Source organism: Prinia subflava, chromosome 2 (assembly GCF_021018805.1).
Source record: "Prinia subflava isolate CZ2003 ecotype Zambia chromosome 2, Cam_Psub_1.2, whole genome shotgun sequence".
Classification (NCBI taxonomy): Eukaryota; Metazoa; Chordata; class Aves; order Passeriformes; family Cisticolidae; genus Prinia; species Prinia subflava.
In genome coordinates, this window is record NC_086248.1 from 89,593,416 (window position 1) to 89,613,345 (window position 19,930).

The following is a 19,930-nucleotide window of genomic DNA, read 5'->3' on the forward strand; positions in this document are numbered from 1 at the left end:
TTTGATTAGACTTGAACATCAGAGCCCAACAGAACTTCTTTAAGCCAAATAATGCTCACAGATCAAGTGTTGTTATTAAAGCTTTTCTGTTTTACATCCACTCTTTGTGATAAAAATATCAACAAATAATATTACAGGCAGAATTTTCTCTCTTAAAAAGCAGTATAAAAGGATGCTAGGCTACTTAGGAAGAAAGCAAGATAGTATGGGACTTGATGCAACAACATAATTTGGTGATACATAATCTACACTGGATTTCCAATTTTCCAAGACAGTTCACAGTGCCAGTAATCTATTTCTCTGTGTCCTGATAAGTACTCTCCTCTAGTACTTCACTCATTGCTTGAAAACAGACAAACTATTTTAAAATATTTTTCCCAGTCAGATGGATGAGTGCTGCCCTTCCACAAAGCTACCTCAACACTTTATTTTTAACATCTCTTCTGTAGCTCAGGGTTTGGGGCAGGGGAGAAGCAGCTCACTTCATATGGACGCCCACCTTCATTAACCAAATACAGTGTAGTAGCTACAGACCCTCACAGTGTCTTTCTCCACTTTACCAAATGTCCATAGATTCCAACTACTGTATTACTAGAGAGCAGCTGGAATCACATCTAAAGCTTTCAAAGCACAGAAGGATTTCTTTTGTGCATGGGAATGATGCAAGCTTTACATAAAGCTATACACTAGAAATACTTGGAGAGTAAAAATTTTGTTGTCCAGGTATTGTCAAAGGAAGTGCAGGAGCTTTACTTTCTATCCAACACTAAAACAAAGATTCATATTTGTAATCAATATGATGCAGCAACATATTTTTCTTAATGATAGTGTTCAGATAAATCTTGGGAAGAATAGTGACACACTGTTTTACCACAGTCCCTAGTTCAAATCACTGCTTAAGGTATAATCCTGGACTTTCATACAATACACTGAGCAATCCCATGGAAAACAGCAGGACATCCTGCAGTGGGACAAAAAAAATCACACAATCCTCTGCTGTAACTCTCATGGCTGGAGTACTTACAGCCTTCTTAAACCTGCCATCTTTTACACACAAAAAAGTTTCTCTTCATGTCTTAGAATAGAGCTCACAAATTCAAAATTTATAACTAAAGCTTTAGTTATTGCATTGTTTTACATTAATTAAATTATGGCAAGAAGCTGATATGGCACATTGCTTATCATAGCAATTTTTCAAGCCAAAGCATTTAGTCTGCAGTTTTACAGCCTCAAAAGTTAAAGGCTTCCTTGTTATTCAAATGAGCTCATTCTTGCTTTAATACACCTCAGAGAATATTAGTTAAGGACTGGAACTGATTTAGGCACTGAAGAGCATGATTCTGTCTTTCTCAGCCTATGGTGCTTCCTATGAATTCAGCCAGAACCTTAAACTTTGAATTATTACACTGTCAAAAAGCAATTAGAATGAAGTCATGATACCTGAAGACCTCACCACAGGGTTCTAAATCAGTCAATCAATCTTTGAAAAAAAAATTTGGCTTGCAAAGAGTGTCTAAAAGTTTAGAGGCACCTGGCCTCTAAACCAGAGAGAGGAAAGCCATCTCTCTTAATTTAAATAAGCCTAGAGTGAAAGATGCACTTTCACAATGTGGCATGGGAAATGTGAGCAATTGTGAGTCTTTCTGGTAAGTTTTATACTGAGATATACTAAAGATTAACTCATCCTTTTTATTGTTACTTGTATAATGGACATTTCAGCATTTAATTTATGGAGGGAGATACGAAATAGGGCTTCACATTACTTAACAAAGGTCACAAAACAAATAGCAGCAAAAGAAAACAACCCCCACCATGTACTGGATGTGGAACACACTGTTCATGAAATAGGAAAATCTTTGAAATTGTCCTTGCATGTTCCACGTTTGTACCTTTGCACATGCCTATGCAAACAGCCCTGCTTGGCCCATTCAGACCTGTGGCTGGCCAGTGTGGGTACACCTCCACTTCACCACAAAAAGCCATCACAGTGGAATGGTTCACAGAATATGCTGCTCTTCCAAGAGAGGGAATGGTTTAGTTCATACATTTAACGATGGGTAGATTACCAGATTAAAATCAGGACTACTAGATTAAACTTTTCCCATATTTTTAAAGCTGTTATTGACCCATATAAGGTAAAACCATCATCATACTTACAGGCTCAACGTGCACAAACCTGCTTAACACAACCACTCATTATTGCTCTCCTCTAATTGGAATTTTCAGAAAACTAGGACAACAAGCACTGCAATGAAGCTAATCTTTACCAAGCATTTACACCTACTGTATTTGCAGGATTTATTTCTAGGGATTTCTGGGCATTGTATGGACAGTAAGTGATCTCAGAAAAAAAAATATACTGTAAGAAAGGTAAGATTTATCAGGACTTCTTTATTTTGCCTAAGAAAAATGAAATAAAAGACAAATGGTGGAGCATCATAAAGTATATAGTACACAATCAGGATGACATTAAGAACCAGAAATTTGGAGGATGCAGAAAGCATATTCATAATCTGAAAAGAAAGGCACAGAATGCACTGATATGAAGGAGAATCATAAGAATCATAGTTGAAAACATTTATTCAGAATGAAAAATGTTCCTATGGAGTAGTATTGGGTGATGTCTTCAAGGCAATGTCTTCAACAAGGAATGAGTTAAAGATGACAAAACTGTAGCTGAAAATACTTGAAGATGGCATATTGCCAAAAATTTCAGTGAGCTAATAAAATTGTGTCCTATTTTAAATAACTCACAAGTTTGCTGATAAACAGCAAACTGTTTTTTCCACCTTCTTTTCTTCCTCCATGTTGGTGTGCTTTCAGATTGTTTGTAGACTTTCCTGTTGCTATTATTTACAGAACTGGCAGTATCAGAATCACAGCTGCAATGTTTTGCAGGTTTTTAGACTGCACAGAGTAAAAAGAGTATTCGTCCCAAAAGCTGAGTGTCTAAGAGCAGATAAAACAATAAAATGGAGGGATCAAAATACACAGCATGCCCACAAAGGCTGACTTTAAGGTCAGCCCATATAATTTTGCTGTCCTGGTTTGGGTCTTTAAAGGTAAATGATAAACTGCTTTACTGTCAGAAAGGATTTAGCTTACATTCAGAGAACCAATGAGAAAAAGGTATTTCCACTCACTTTCTTCTACCTTTTCTTTAAAATCCCCAGCTCATTCAAATATACACTTGGAAAGAAAAATATCCAAGCTCCTATTTCTACTTGATTTGGAACAGGAATCTAGAAGGTAGATAGAGTGCACATCTTGGACTCACCTGAATCTCACCCACTGCCTGAAGGGCTGAGAGAGTTGTGGGGTTCCCTCACCCCATAGGGTCTGCTTAACACCTAGGAAAAAATGTCATTCTGGCTCTGATCTAGATATTATTTTGTCCAAAGTGGATGACCTTCTACCAAAGAGATTTTTGTATCCAGAAAATCAAGTCTAGAAATCTGTAGCTTAAAGTTGCAACATTGTTTTTGGTTTTGGGTTGTTTTTTTTTTTTAAGATTTATAGGATCTGAACTAAAACCTATCATATTTCAACCAAATTATCTAATTAATGGGATTTTAAAAGATCAAATATGGTGCAAAATTGAAAAAGGTGACTGATAAACAGATCAAGAAAAGGCATCCAAAATCAAGATTATTCCCTACTGTACTACTGTTATTAGAAACCTTGATAGGCTGAAACATACAAGACCCTATAGGAACCTCAGCAAAAGAGAATTCAGAGATTCAAGCTCAGATAATGCAATGTCTGGCTTCAACACGTGTTTAGGAAAAAAAGTCTCTCCAAAATCATCTCAGGAAAAGGTGTTTGGAAAGTGATTTGTCTCATCTAGCCTTACATTTAAATTACTGCTGTTTCTCTCTGAATATTCTATGTTTATTTTAAATTGCTAGTCCAGTGTGAAACTTTTCTTAATCCTGCTTGTCATTCAGTAGAAACCAAATAGTGACTGCTATAGGAATGATAACATCTGAAAAAAGAAATCCTACCAGTAGTAGCTGGTTCTAACATTCCCAGTGAAGCTGGACATCCAGAAAGGATGGATCCAGAGGGAGCCAGGTGCTTAAATGCAGCTGCAACAGCCTAGAAAAGTGATGAGAATGCCCTCTCTCCCCTTGGCAAAAAAAGTGTTTCTCCTTAAAACATCTGCCAGAAGATTTGAGTTTCCTATTAGATGGCTGGATCTGAAAGGAATGAGATTCTGCTCCCCTCAGATGAGCAGAAAGCCAGACTCCCAGGAGGGTGCCACACTCCCAACTTCTATGTTTGCTTTAAATATGAACCTGATGGACCAAACTGATACGGGTTGCCCTATTAAGGATCTCCTGAAAAGGCAAAGAATTTACATATATCTTTCAACTCATGTCTATTTATAAGAAGAGCCAGATCTTTTCCATGACCTTGACAACCCAAGTGAGCTCCAGCTGGATGCTGCCCAGTGGTGACCAGAGCACACTGAGGCAGTCCCAAAGCAACTGAGATAGGCTAGTTGTCATGGAAAAATGATCACAGTGCATTTGTCACTGTCTTTGGAACTGCACTTTAGTGGAAAAAAATTACAATGTTGAAAGATGGAAGGAGCCTCAGAAGTCATGTAAGAAATGCTAAGAAGCTGAAGACATGATGCCTTTGTTAATGAACAAGAGATCCCAGAAATTAGAAGTGGCTGCCTTGTTTTCTGCTGACATTTTTGGCACTAGAAAAATAAAACCCCTCTGTCCTTGGCTATTTGGAAATCCATCCCAAGAGGGTAAAATCCTCTGAAAGAAACATAAGAGTGTTAGTCTGACTGCCGGATTTCAGGAATGAATCCAGGGTTTATGTCACTACCAAATGCCTTGCCAGAGGGAAGAAATAGCCAGCCACCTATGGAGAGAAACAGCATTGTGTCCCAGTGGGCTCCAGGATTACTGTCACTGACTTTTGTAAGCACTGGTTGTACTGATGTTGGGCTGGAAGAGGAGGTGGGTGAAACATGACTCATCTCTGGCTTGATGTCATCCTGTAGTTTGCTTCAAAGGCAAGCCTAGTGGCAAACCAGTGAAAAAGATGAGGAATGAACAATTTCTACAATTAACTGTTACAAGCTCTGTATTTTGATAGGAAATTAATTAAACCAGGATGCTGTTGGAACACAATCCATTTTTTTTTAATTTTTTTAACACACTGTTTGGTACGTTGGTACTTAGCAAGTTTTTTAGAATCATGACTAGAGAAACAGATGCTCCAAGTTTTTTTTGCTTTGATCAAAGGGTTTTATGTTCAGTTAGCTGTACAAAGAGACTTGTTTTCAACAACCCTATTTAATCCTTACTTCCCAAGCTTCATCTTTTGAATTAATTTGTAGGTCTCATCTTTCATATTGTACTTGAGAAACTTAGTGAGAATGTAAATGTCTATAAATAAATAAATATTAGGAAAACTGAGACACAAACTTATGGAACTTTACAATCCAGCAACTTAAAAAGGCACTTCTTAACATACAATTTTGTGTTTCCTGTGTCCTAAATATATGATCCCTGAGGGAGAAGGGACATTTTTGCACTAACACCAGTCCAATGTTCTTGCATGAAGCCTTTACATCCCAATTAAAAACAACAGTCAATAATAATACTCTTTATGTAACAATGCCTCTGTAATTTAAGCATGTATTCTTCAAAGGTATTTCTGAGAGCAAACATGAAGATCAAAGGTGAAAATGCTGTATAATGTATCTTCGGCCATACTCAAGCGTTTTTCAGGAAACCTAGTGAGGCAAATCAACCACAGAAATATGCTGTAGCAACTAATTTGATAATTTTTCTTACATTTGATGAAGTTCTAAACTACAGCTGTGTTGTTCCCTCTGCTAGAAAAATAATGTCAAAACTTCAGATTCAGGAACTTATTTTTGGATGGTGGGGTTATAAGAGAGGTGGTGGATGTATGTAATAATAGGTAAAGAATTGCAGGTGGTATTTTTATGTAGGGGTTGATAGCTTGTCTGCTGTTCAGGTGACCTGATTTTGAGAGCCCTTAAGTTGGAAACTGGACTTGTGATTGTTCTCTAGCAGAATTCAGGCTGCAATATAAGTAAGTACTTTTTGCAAAGAAAAAAAAAAATTAAAAAAAAAAAAAAAGGAATAACATGCTTACTGGCGTTATGTTGTTATTAACTTTGGCAACCCTCAAACACTGGTCAAATATAAAAATGATTCAGAGTCAAGTCCATTGCTTTTGACCTTGTAATAAAGAAAAGCTTTCCAAAAACCAAGCTAGACTAAAATATTAAATGCCGGCACCAAAAGAAAAATACGACTCATAACAAAGCCATTCCATAAGCACAAATGTCCCTGAAATCCTTGGCTGAAGATGTACAACATGAACAATTCTCTGGCTCATGACTGTGGAAAAAACTGTTCTTCATTTAAAATGTTTGTCATCAATGTAAACCCATCTTTAATTATAATTAATGTAAGGGGCTTTTATGTGCTGGAATAATATGTTGCCAAGAGTTCAGCTTGGCACACATTCCTGAATTACAGTAGAGATTGATCTTAAAATGGAGCAAAGAATGTGTAAAGCTCTCCAAGATACAATGAACTGAAGACAATACAGTAGCTATAACTTAAAGTATTGACAGACAGGAAGTATAACTATGAGTGACTTTTAGGAAGACATGTTTTTTCATCCCCTTTTTGTTCCTGATTTGTTTTTTCTAACTTTGGAAAAAAAAAGAAAAAGTCTTGTTTATATTTGTAGCTGGTGCCATTTAATTTTTCAGGAACTGAATCACCAAAAGATTCACCTCAATCTTATCTTAACCAGTTTACAGTGGTGTATTCGTACTTTCCAGGCTGCTTGACCAGCTGCTAAAAGACACTGGCCAGAATTATAGTATGTCCTTAGAACTAAAAATGCAGCTCACACTGAAGCTCAGGCACCAAAAATTACTTAAGATCCCCAGCTCAGCTATTGCCACTGTTTGCTTCTATGTTTTCTCATCCTTGATAGCAGCTATGCACCTAGATTATTCCATGGCTGTGGTCACAGCTGGAGAGGAAGTTAAAGAACTGCTACCATATAGCAAAGATGCACTTTGATGTCGTTTCACCAGCAGTGTCCAGTGAGGAACATTTCCCCTCATTTTGCATGCAGTGCCACTGTGACTGCTCAGCCATGGAACTCTTCCCTTGGTCTGGGGCTGTGTCTGCTCACACTGAGCACCAGTGTGTATCAGTTGATGCTAAACCTCAGTAATTTTGGCTTCAGCAAGGGCCCCTGTGGTTGGGTTTCAGCCCCTTTCATGACAGCTGAAAATGTAGCCTTTGCCATATTAGAGTCTCAGATCCTGATAGTTGTGCAAGTTGTGCATATCCAGGCAGTGCTGTAACTGCACTCTGGTTATCCACGTCAGCTGGCACAGAAATGTCATCATGGCAGTCTTGATTTTGTCTTTATATATATATTTCATAGAGCAGCATAATTTATCTCACCAAGCTCTATCTATCTAAAGAGTGGGCAATTTACTTGAAGGCATTCCTTTAACCTCTTTTATCCATTCCAATTTTCATAGATTTCTACTAAAGACAGTATGAATGAGCTGCTTGTCTTTGCTCTTGGTATGAGGGGGGCACAAAGCACACAGATAAACCCCAAACCATTCTGCTTCAAGGAATTATTCTCCTTTAAACAAATCCATCACATAAAGCTAAAAGACCTTAGAAAATACAGCATCTTTCTTTATTATCCTTTGGGCACCTGAATGCTCAGCAGAAGTACAAATTACCTTAAAATTATCTTCTCATTGCATTTGTAGAGACAACAAACCAGAGTTTCACAGAACATTCACAAAAATGATCCCAGTACAGACAGTCAGATCTGTTTTCTGGTCAAAAACCTGTTGAGCTCTAATTGAAATGGTAGCTTCCTACCAATATGAAAAACAATCTTATGAAAATAAGATTATCAAAAATAAGGGCTGGATCTTAGAAAACACAAAGGTTGGTCTTGAATAAAACAAATTTCCCAAGGTCACTTGCACTCAAGTAACTGACTTGAGAACAGAAACTTGATACCATCTTCCTTTTTCACTCAGGCATTTAACACTAAATGAACAAGCCTTAAAAAATACAGCAGGAAACATAAATTTCATTGATAATTATCTTGCCAAGTATTTTTATAAATATGAATAAATAAGGATGCATGTAACTAAGGACAAATAAACATAAGGTTTATGGGCTCTTTATATAAACTTGTAACTCGTATTTCCCAAAGGATTTGCAGGATCACTTTTAAAACATTACAAAAGATGTAGAATAAAAAGCTACAGTGAAAATCACTTGACTGAAAACTTTACTACAAATTGATGTGTGCATCTTGAGAGCTTTCTCTTGTATGTGTTCAGCAGCTCACAAGCACATTCAGAAAGACTGGAGCAACACGAATGCTATTAGTGTTTGTGTAAGTGTCTATAAATGTGATTTCAAAAAGGGTTCTAACTTTTTTGATGAGATGACTGCAACTGAAAAAAGTATCTCCAACACGCAAGAACTTACTTGAATAGATAAGGCATTTCTGGAATTTGCATTATTTACCTCTAAGAAAGATACACGAGATGTATTGCTGTTGACTAAACTATCTTTTTTTCTGCAAAGCAATGTTGTAATATGAGAATTTACTGTTACCTGACCATATTGATTCACAATATTGACACTGCCACTCTTGATGACCCAATGTTACAGCTGTTGCCTATTCTATTGACAAAGATTTTGCTTTTTAAAAATTTTCTAAAATGACTTGGAAATTTGTCTCAGTATTAGGGATATTTGGAATAATTTCATCAACTTGAGGCATCTAAATCCAGACAATTTATAGTTTTAAACCTCAGAATTTCCAAAAATACTATCTCCTGCTGTACCTGCAGTGTTACATGGCTTTCAGCTTACTAGCAGTGACTGAGATAAATGGAAAAAAATCAAAAACAAAAACAAGCTAGTCATGTAGAGATTTTACAAATTCAGTTGTCACAGAGAAATGAAACATAATACTATGAGGAATGCTGAAGACAACATTTAGTCACCCTAAACTGAAGTTGAGGATAAAGATGTCTTCCCCATGGACATTAACAGACCAAGGTGCCATGAGGCTTCTAGACCTTCACAAACCTTTCTACATGGTGACAAGCAGGCAACCACAGAATTTCAGAATGCAGTCACAAAGAGCTTTCCAAACATTTCACAATATCATTCCCAGGGAAATTTCGTGAAAGGGCAAAAAAAAAGATCTACACAATATGAACACAAATAAAAATTCTATTTTCAAAAAATAAAAAAAAACATGAATTAATTTTAACCTATGTATGAGAGTATTGCTTTCATAAGCATATGCACATATCATTTCACTACAGTATTTTTTACGTTGATTCTTTCAATGACATATACACCAGCCTGGGGATATTATTTCCTAAAACATTCCACATGCTGGATGGTCTTTACACCACTTGCCTATCCTTTCACAAGCTGTTAAGTGATCCTTGAAGACTCTTTAGCCTGCTTATTTTTCTTCATCATCACTGCATCTGTGAGGATGCCATTTACCCAAAATTAATCCAAGATTTCATGGCACTTGAGTGACCATCTTTAAAAGAAAGACAAAAAGAGGTCTTTGCTTCACTGCCTCTGAGTAGAATTGCAGCAGCTTTTATCAGGCACAGAATGCCAGCATAGACAGGAAGTAATATAGCATTATGTCATAAGTCTGAAATTTTCTGTCTTCTCTTTTTTGAACTGCCTACTGATGAACCAAAGCATGTGTTACAGTTTAAACTTTGGGGGTTTCTTTTTCTTTTTCTGTGGTGGTTTTGTTAGGTTTTTTGGGCTCTTTTTTTTTTTTCTGTGCAGTAATTATTTTATTAATCTCATTATGCTTCTTGGCATTACGATTTCATCAATACCTTTCTTACTATTTCTAATCTTGCAGGAACACATTTAGCTATGGCAGGTGACTCACTCCAAACAGGCATTTGGAGTGAGTACATATAACAAAAGAGACTAAGTGCATAAACTGCTATGAAGCCAGCCTCATTTTGCCTGTTCCGTTTAATCTCTCATCAGGCTCTGAGACAAATTTATTGTGCCAAGGTTGTATAAATATGAAGCAAACCAGAATATAATCAAATCAGGCTAGGCTGAACCCTAGTAAGAGATCACACTGAGCAAAATTTATCTACTACAACCACTGACCTGCTACTCCAAGAGCTTGTGATCTAAGTGAGCATAAAAACTACAAAGACACCCAAGGATGTTCACCATTCTCTGTAACAGCTGCTGAACAAGCTTGGTAGTTCTTGAAAATTACTGATGCAGGTGTTTGGCGAAATTAATTCAACACTATTCTGAGGATAAGCACAACCTTCCTGTAGTATCAGTTGAAGGTCCAAGATTACTTTTTTGAATAAAAAATGCCAACATTTCCTGCTTTTCTTTCATTCAGAGTTGTCTTTCATAGCAACAAAAACCGTAACAATGACAGAGGCAATTTTCTCCCCTGTTCTGGTCATTCAATTAGTAGCAAAAGATAAGGATTGCAATAAGGAAGGAAAGCTGCTGGCAGGCCTCGGAGAATTCTGTTTCACTGGCAAGGAATTTCTTCTCCCAACCTACCTTCTCTTGATTCTGGCAGAGAAGACAATCACACTCAAAGCAGTACTGGCGCAGCAGCTGCTTTTGGCGATCCCTGGTAGGCATCAGTGATTCGACATAGCTGATGGTGAGCTGTATGCAGTACATTGGAGAGAACAAAAAAAGGGTTGGCAGATGTTACAAAAGATCCATATTTTGTGTCTGTATTAGCAGAAGCAACATTTTTTGGATACAGCATTTTTCCCAGCACAAAATAAAATGCTAACAGATTATTTTCTAGAAGAAATTGACTACTTTTACAGAAGATGAAAAAAAGAGAAAAATAATTTCTGTAGAAGAACACTTTTTCACTTTTCAAGATCAATATTATTTGAAATTATTAATTCCACCCAAAATTATCACTATTTCAACTTTTAATCCTAATTTGGAAGAAAAATAAAAGAAGAAAGGAGACTAAGAAAAAAGAAACTTTGTATAAATTATCTGAATTCTTTGTGCATGAAATCTCATTTTCTGTCTCGCTCCAGAGCTTAAGTGTGTATTTACCACTACTGTTATACAATATCCAATTATCTCCAAAATTTGCATCTCAGGGAAGCCCCTACTTTCTTGCAAATATATGTTTGAGCCTGAGAACAATTCCTCTTGTGCCATACCCATTTTCAGTATGTCTGTGATGTTTCCCTTGTGACCAAGGAAGCAAAAAAGCATTGCAGTATAAGTTGTTGAAAGTATCGACAAGGCAGTTTATTAAAATAATGAAAGAAATTTTGTGCCATTTTCAACTTCTTACACCATACAGGGTGAATTCCAATGAACTACAGAGAAGTCTGGAGTTTGTTCACTTTGATGTCTCCCAGAAAGAATTTTACAGGACTGACCATTTGTAGAGTTTTTGAAACGTTTAAAGTGTTGCACAGGCACAAAAAAAAAAAAAAAAAAAAAAAAAAAAAAAAAAAAAAAAAAAAGCAGCTCAGTTCAGACCAGCTTACAGTCCCACATGCTATTGAGTGATTACACTGTACGCCCAACACACTTTGAAACACTCCAGAGAGGTCAGAGCTGAAAAAAATCAGGTCACATTATTTCATCCTGAGCCTAGACACTTCAACTAATTGGGAGAATTTTCACATGGTTTTCAGTTAAATCATGAGAGTCCATTCAAAGAAATTACAGGAAAACCTGACCAATTTTAGTAATGACCATGAAATCCATTGTCAGAACCTGCATTTTGCAAATTAGTGAGCATTCTAACTGAATGAGCAATTAACAAACAACTAAAACAATGCCTGCATATTTTTTCATTTATTATTACAGTGTAATTTGATTACATATTGAAAAAAGACTGAGTTAAAAGAAGTCTACTGAGATGGCAAAGTCAGGCATTTAAAATAAATACTGCCTCATAATCGAAGATTAATTGTATAATTAATGGAGGAGACAAATTCAAATTCCACAATTAATCAAAAGTTAGTGGGAGAACTTTGTTAGGTTTAGAATTCTATATGATATCATTCTGCCCCAGCTTGTGCATGTCTGAGCCAGTTCTATCACTACTGGCTTACAGCAGAACAGTCTGTGCTAATAATTTACATGGGAGCCATAGGCTTCCCTGTGATCTTTCTGCAGTGAATGGATAGAAATTGTGCTGCTTATTTATTTTCCATCCTTTTCTTCCAAGCTTTGTCTCTTCTGCCCCATTATCTCAAATGCCCCTCTTACTGTTCTCTACCCCTCAACATGAGTATCATTTTCCTGCCTTATTCTCAACACCTGATTATCTAAATCTGTTTTCTAGCCATACATTCTAGCTCCTTACATAGCCCCTTTTGGTACAATGGGACGATTTCATCCTTGTGCCAGTCTCAGATCTGTCCTTCAGCCTTATCTTACACCCTTCCCTGCTGTGTTCACTTACTTTTTTCCCAAGTTAACAGTCCTTGTTGCCCTACTCTGATTTCTCAAACATTTTCAGTGACCCCAACTTTGTCCTCACATCTTTCCCCAGCTGGTCCTAATCTGCATCCTCCTTGGTGTGGTAAGAAAGATCTGTCTCCCTTCCTTCCCACAAAGCATTTTCCATCCAAACTGCAGTCCTAACCTCATTCTTCAGACATTCCAAACCAAATTTCCCTCTCCCACCAAAAGCCTCCTGATCTTCATATCTTCTTGCAACTCACAAGTGTTTTCTGTCAAAATCATTCCATGCACTGGCCGTTCCCTGTCTCTTGTCCTCTGCATAAACATCTCTGGTTTTGACTCATGTCTGGGTTTCAGGTTCAGGTGGCATCCACCAGTAAAAAGGATTTAATCAAATTCAGACACAGTGCAAGACAGTAGGAATCTTCTGGGAAAAATAATTCATGTGAGATTAGTCTATTCTTTGCCAAAATATTTAAGACACTGGTTTAAACCCTGTCATTACTGTTGAAACCATCATTAGGCAGGGTTCAGTTACAATACTGCAAAAGAAACAAAGAGCCAACATCAAATATACCTTACCTATCCAGCCTAAAGGCTTCATCCCTTTCTCTCCTTATATATTTGGCTTTTTCCAACCCCCTTTTTTTAATATATGTTGCAGAAACCTTGGGGATATGAAGAAGTTTAAAAAAAGACATTTCTTTTTCAAAGGTTACCAAAAAGTTGTGGGTATGAACAGTCACATAACAACACGCTCTGGATTAAAACATATGACTGGACAGAAAGAGGAGAAGAGGCTTCATCACATCGACCTCTCCTTTTAGCATTTAACAGCTTAGGTTCTCTCTTGCCCATGTTCAAATTCCCAGCCCTGTCAGCAGAAATCCGTAAGTGAAAAAATGTTGTAGCTGGCTGACTGGGTGGAAAAATATAATTAGAATATTTAGAAATATGATCAACCTAACAGTGACTGAGCCTATACTAATCATTTAATTGTTTAAACACAACATTTCTGTATTCAAGTCTCTCTCCTACCCTTGCTTTGATTTTGGATCACTTCATTAGATGCAAAGCTCATTTAACATGTACATGTTTAGGAAATATGCCCATTTATCAAAGGTTGTCTTAATGGTATTTGCATGTGGGATGTATGCTACTAATTAAAACATTACTTCAACTGACCAAAGCTTGCCTCTTTATTGCATCTGTTATAAAGAATGCAGTAAATCTTTTCCCCCCTGAACTGGAGAATATATATTAAAAAAACATTTATGAAGGCAAGGAATTATTTAACAGCCATGAGACTTATTGACTCTTAAGACTTCCTCCTTAGAAATACATTACTGTCTGAGCTCTGCTTCTTGCTCTGACACAGAAACTCTTTAATCACGGATATGGTGGTTAGTTTCTCATGTTCCTCATATGCCAGCTCAGGTGGACACAATTTTACAGTATTGCCACGATGCAGTGGACTCAATTTATGTGGGGCTTTGTTGTTTTGGGGATTTTTTTTGGTAACAGAATATAAGCCAGAAATTTTCTAGAAAGAAATTCCGTAAAAATTTAAAACCAAGTATTTCGATGCAAATGGCAGGGAGAAAAAAAGGGAATCTTCTTGGTTTTGCAATCATGGGTCTCAGAATCTTAGGGAGGGTTGTGTACAGGAATCTGTTCCTGAGACAGAGCTACAGAGGGGTTTAAAAGTCTGCACTCTTTCTGTTTTGGCATATAGGACCAAAATGCCTTCTAATTCAAGGAAAAAATTGTTTCTAAAATCTTTAATGGGACAAAAGGTAATGTGTCAAGCATACACAAATACTAAACTTCTCACAGCATTACAGTAATAGAAACATGATGTAACTTGGTCAAAATCTATCATGAAAACAGATTTGCTCATCATCTGAAATAATTATTTGTTTTCAGTATTAATTTTTTAAAAGTTGTTGTTCTGTAAGGTACAGTCAGTTATGTGATATTCTGAAGAAAGATACAAATTTCCTCTAACTGAACTCTGAAGCTGGTGAGAAGCAAAGTGCCCATTTTGGAGCAGAACTGCACCTCAGCTAATCCATTCTGCCTTCCAGCAAGACTAATTGATTTTAAGCCATACAATTTCTGATTGGAGAGGAGGCAAAATCATCTCATGTCTGCCTGCAAAATACCAGGTAGACTCAGCAACTAACAAAAAGTCAATTGAAATTATAACACACATCTTAATGCTGTTTGAAGTGGTTACTTAAGGGTAAGGAAATGATGAAGACCTCTTCAGAGTAGGCTGCTTGTCTTTCTGACAAAGCTAGCTGATAGGCTGCCTTATCAGTAAAGGAGCCCTCATGATCTCTAGATGAATAATTTTTGCTTTTTTATAGTCCCTCCCCATATCTCACCTTTCTTTGCAACACTAAAATTTCACTTTTGCAAAGAACTGCAAGTAAAAGAAATCTTTGCATGCTGTCAAATTTACATCACCTGAAGTTACAAAAACTGTAATAGCATTACAGAGAAGCTGTGGAGGCTTCATGCCTAGTAGAGTTCAAGGCCAGTTTGGATGGAGCTCTGAGCAACCTGGTCTAGTGAAAGATGTCTCTGCCCACAGCAGGGGACAACATGATCTCTGAGGTCCCTTCCAACTCTAAACATTCTGTGGTTCTGTAATTATCTTGAAGAGCAAAATGTTGTTATAATTAGTTCTGAGCTGCTGGAAGCAAAGTTCAGAATGCTGATATGACCACAACAGCCAATCATCTCAGCTCCCCATGTCTCTGTTTTCCCTGCAATTATAGGTGGTCAACAACTCCTTAGCATGAATAAAGTGCTGTAGTGTGCTCTGACAGAAAGCACTACAAATGTGCAAAAAATATGTTCCTATAAGGATGGAAAAGCCATAGCCCTCTTCTACTAATCTAAACTTACTTGCTACTTAGCTTCTTATTTCTGATAAATCTTAGTACTTATTTTACAGAGGATCTCATTCTGTCTGCATCTAGTGTAAGTTTGAACAGGCTAAGAGAAAATTTCTAGTGATTATAATTTTCTTGTTGCCTTATGACTTGAAATAATGTTCATCTTACCACCTCAGAGCACCCATTTATTCAGAAAACCCAATCAGTTTCCTCCTTAACATGTATCTTCTCTCCCATTAGCTCAATTGTGACATCAGTGATATAAGTTAAACTTCAGCTCACAACAGATGATGCAGTTTCAGGTACATATGTTTGTAAATTCAATACCTGGCTATTAATAAAACTGAGCTCACCCTGCTGCAGGCAAGCAGTAAGGCAGTGTGGAAAGTTGCACCAAAGTCATCATGCAGAATACAGAATGAGAAGTTGTAGAAGTTGTGTATAAAGAAAAGTAAATAGGTACTGACAATAATGTTCAACTGCTGACTTGTACATACCCTCACAAGAATTTTATTTCCCTTCCTCTTCCTATAACAGATCTAAGAATACTAACTTAGTAGCTTTACTTTGTCTCTTAAGCCTTAAGCCCATTTTCTTCCTGATAAGACATTAAAATTCACTGTATTTTTATATAGAAACCCATCTTAGTGAACTGGGATGCCAAGAGGAAAGCTATGGCTTATGGATAAAATAGAAGGAAGGTGTCTACAATAACACTTAAACAAGAATGTTGGACTGAAAGATATCTACAACAGCTCCACAAATGTATGTTGCATCCCGAAAGATTTCTCTTGGCAAAAAGGTAAGTATTCAAAACTGTTTCTGTTGGTTCTTAACAATGTTTTGCTGAAAAAATATTCTACCACTTACTTATTTTGATGGCCAAAAAATCTTTCTACCATTTACTTACTTTGATGCCCTACTATCTTTGAGGAAGAATACATTAAAAAAGAAGAAACATAGGGAGGTAAAAAATACTATGTTTAATTCAAAATATGTATGGTCTTCATATTCCCAGAGTTTTAAGAACAGGTGTGTACCATATTTACATTAGGTTATAATTTTGAAATGACCAGCAGCTAGGACTGTGTAGGTCATTGGTGCATCTGAAGTTACATATATGCACACATTTCTTTTCAGGTCTTTTAAGCAAATTCAGTACTGCATTGCTGAAAAACACATTTATTTTGATTTCTAGCCACAAATGCTTACTTTCAATAATACTAATACTAATACAGCACTAATACTAGTGCTGTTGAAAAAAAATAAAGTGGAGAATACCTTAGATCAAATCAGAAATCTCTTGAAAAGGCTATTTTGAAATGTTTCCTAGTGAAATGGACAAGGAAAAAACCCTTGTTTAGCTGCTTTCACTGTTTCCCTACAATTGCATGGTTGCCGACTGACAAATGTTACTGTTGCAGTGACTTAGGGAACACTGCATTCCACTCAGAGATATTGTAAGTGTTCCCATCAAGGCAAAGACACTCAAATACAAACAAAATGAAGTGCCTAGAGGAGGAAAGGAGGAACAGGAATTTATCAAGACTGCTCGTGATTTATGAGAAGTAATGATTATGGGGCTCAGGCAGTGTGAAGAGATGATTCTATTTATCATTTCCCCCCTGATAGCTATGTGCTAGAAAGCAGCATCAATATATCATCAAAATATTAAGCTGGTGGCCCAGCAGTCTGGAATTTATTTAGGGAGATGTCATTGTTGCAGGTGTCTGTGACGGAAGGGAGGACAAGTTAATTACCTCTTCACCAATCTGGATCTCTCGGACAGAGTGAAGTAAAAGCTGGTATCCTTCAAAAACGATCACGCAGTTTGGGTCACAGCTGTGGTTCAGTAAAGACATGCTGTGAGGGGTGGGAGAGGGGGAAAGAAAGAAAAAAACTTAACACAGGAGTCTCCACTGCCATTTCACTTTAATCATTTGAAAGTAGCTAACGTGATTACATCTGAAGTATCGAGCAATTAAGTCACGAAACAAATACATTCCCTGTTAAATCGGCTGCTCTTGGTTAGGGGAGGAAAATTAACTTGGAAGATTTATATTCATTGGTAATAGGAGCCATGCCAGGATGTCTTTGTGTGTTTCTGCCTTTTGTGTATTCAGGGCAGGAGGAAGGCAATGGCCTCCCAGGGCCTCTCCGAGAGCACTGATTCAAGGGACAGGGCGAGTGGGGAACAAGGCAACCCCGACAGTTCAGAGCAGGAGGGACTGAGTCGTATTTTGGCTGCTTCTGCTCAGCTTCAGGGCACTGACCTTATAGATTACCTGATTGTCATTGCTAGCACAGCTCAAAGGGGCCAACAACCAACCTGTATTTCAGATCAGGAGAAAATGGAGTATGCTATATCCCAAAGCCAAAGAAGTCGGTGTAGGGAGTTGAAAGAAGAAACATGGCCATTGCCTCTGTTTTATACATATTTTGGCCCAGCCTCTGTTTTTGTGGCATGTGACAGCTCATTAGGGAGCTGCTGGTACCCCCAAGAGACACAAACACTGCACCAACACAGCCTTCCCTCTCTCTGAAGGAGGCTGCTAACAACATCTGCTATATACTTTTGAATCACGAGTTTCCTTAGCTGAGAAACAACTGACTTTGCCAGGCAAACATTTCTGCCGCAGCAGAAGTGGGGTTGATGGTTCTTTCCCTATGGGAATGACCCATTGAAAGAATAATTCTGGCATTATCAGTCTGGAAGAAGAATTTTTTGGCTTCTCCAGCTCCTGGCCTCATTTCTGTTCTCTCCTTGTCCTTGTCTGATTCAGCAACTCAAAATCCCAACTGTTGTGGGTAAAATAGAGGATGTTGCCGAGGGTCAGAGCCCTGCGCCAAACCATGTTTATTTCGTTTTTTGACTCTAAAGGAGGTATCAACAGGGGCCTGACTATTTTGGTATCCCTTCTGGCCCAATAAAATATCTGTGGTTAATCTTCTCAAGAACTCACTGGGAGAGTATCCATTACACTTTTTGTGAGATCACTGGGCACACTCTCAAAGCTGCTCGCAATGTGATGCACAGCAGGATCACAGGATTTTACTTGTTTTAAAATATACTGTGATGCTGAAGTTATCAAGTCATACAACAACATACAACCTCTTAATAAGGATTAATAAAGAACTTCTAATTAAATTTCATCTCATGGAGACACTAGTAGGTTTGATGACAGTTTCCTCTGGAAGCATGTGAATACATCTGGAAGGACATTTGCCCAGAACTTGTAAACCACAAATTTTAAGTTCTCAATTTTCCCAGCTTTTTTGCTATAAGAAAACTAAAACTGCTCTGAAGTGACCTGGAAAAGAGTCTTTTGCATCCCTTGGCAGTGCATTATCATTGAACATAGACCAATACTTTCTTCACAGTTAAGAGCTTTTTTCAACCAAAACCAAACATTTCCCGAAAAATAGTGCTCCAAAACAATATTTCATTTTCTTCAAGCATTGTTTTCATCAACAAATTGAAACAGTAATTTCAAATCAAATTACTGTTTTGCACTTTTCATGACACTAATTCCCATGCCCTCCTAACTACCTTTTCCTCATCTTTACTACAAGGCAGACCTCAAGATATTAAGTGTCCTTAGTCAAATCTTACATATGACATTAGAAGGAAAAGAAACAACAGTGACAGGCCCACTGAGGTACTGACAAACATAATTCAACCATGCATTAACAAAAAAATTAGATGGTAAAACATACTTTTAAACTACATACTAATTTTCTATATTTATGATTACAGGTTATTGATTCTATGAAGATAAAACCTTCATTGGTACATACTTCTTACCTAATACAAATAAGACATAATAATAAGAAATTCAAATATTAACATCTATCTCATAAGGAACTTATCTTTTCACCTTACTGGTTTCTTTGTTATGGTAACTTACTTATAAATATATCAATCTTTTTCTTTCAATTACTAATTCTAAAGGCTCTCAACTGCAAAATATCTGTATTGTAAAGCATCACTGAACAGGTTTCCTTTAAATAGTCCAGATGCAGATTCTTGATGTCGACATTCATTCATACTAAGAAAAGACTATCGCCTCCACAGAAATAAAATATAAAGATGTAAACTATTCAAACATTTAAAATGCTGTAATCAAGACTATTAAGAATGTTTTCAACGAGATCATATTTTTTTTACTCTCCTTTAATTTATTTCCATTTCCCAGTCTCTCATTTAGACACGTTACCTGCTGCTTTGATGGTCCTTACAGCCACCTTGGAAAAAAAGGAGAAAAAACTGGCCTAGATTTTGCCTGTGAATGAAACAGTGTCCACAGTACCTGGGATACAGGCCAACAGCAACATCCTGCATCTCTCCATTACTGATGGTGAAACAGTTACAGGTCACCTGTAAAAACAAAGGAAAAGCCCAGGATTACCAGAATCGTTTGGAAACCCCATACTCAAGTGAAAAAAACCTTCCAAAATAAAACGAAG

At 37.1% G+C, this 19,930-nt stretch overlaps 1 protein-coding gene across 5 annotated transcripts in view; it reads right to left on the reverse strand.

The window, feature by feature from the left end:
* The window catches only part of SMYD3 (SET and MYND domain containing 3), a 394,207-nt gene that overhangs the window by 55,822 nt on the left and 318,455 nt on the right, over positions 1–19,930 (reverse strand). For all 5 annotated transcript variants that reach the window (XM_063390956.1, XM_063390959.1, XM_063390958.1 and 2 more), the window contains 3 exons: positions 19,774–19,841; positions 17,224–17,326; positions 10,659–10,769 (listed from right to left, as the gene is read on the reverse strand). In XM_063390956.1, coding sequence (XP_063247026.1) covers positions 10,659–10,769; positions 17,224–17,326; positions 19,774–19,841 — 282 coding nt within the window. The remainder of the gene's footprint in view (positions 1–10,658; positions 10,770–17,223; positions 17,327–19,773; positions 19,842–19,930) is intronic.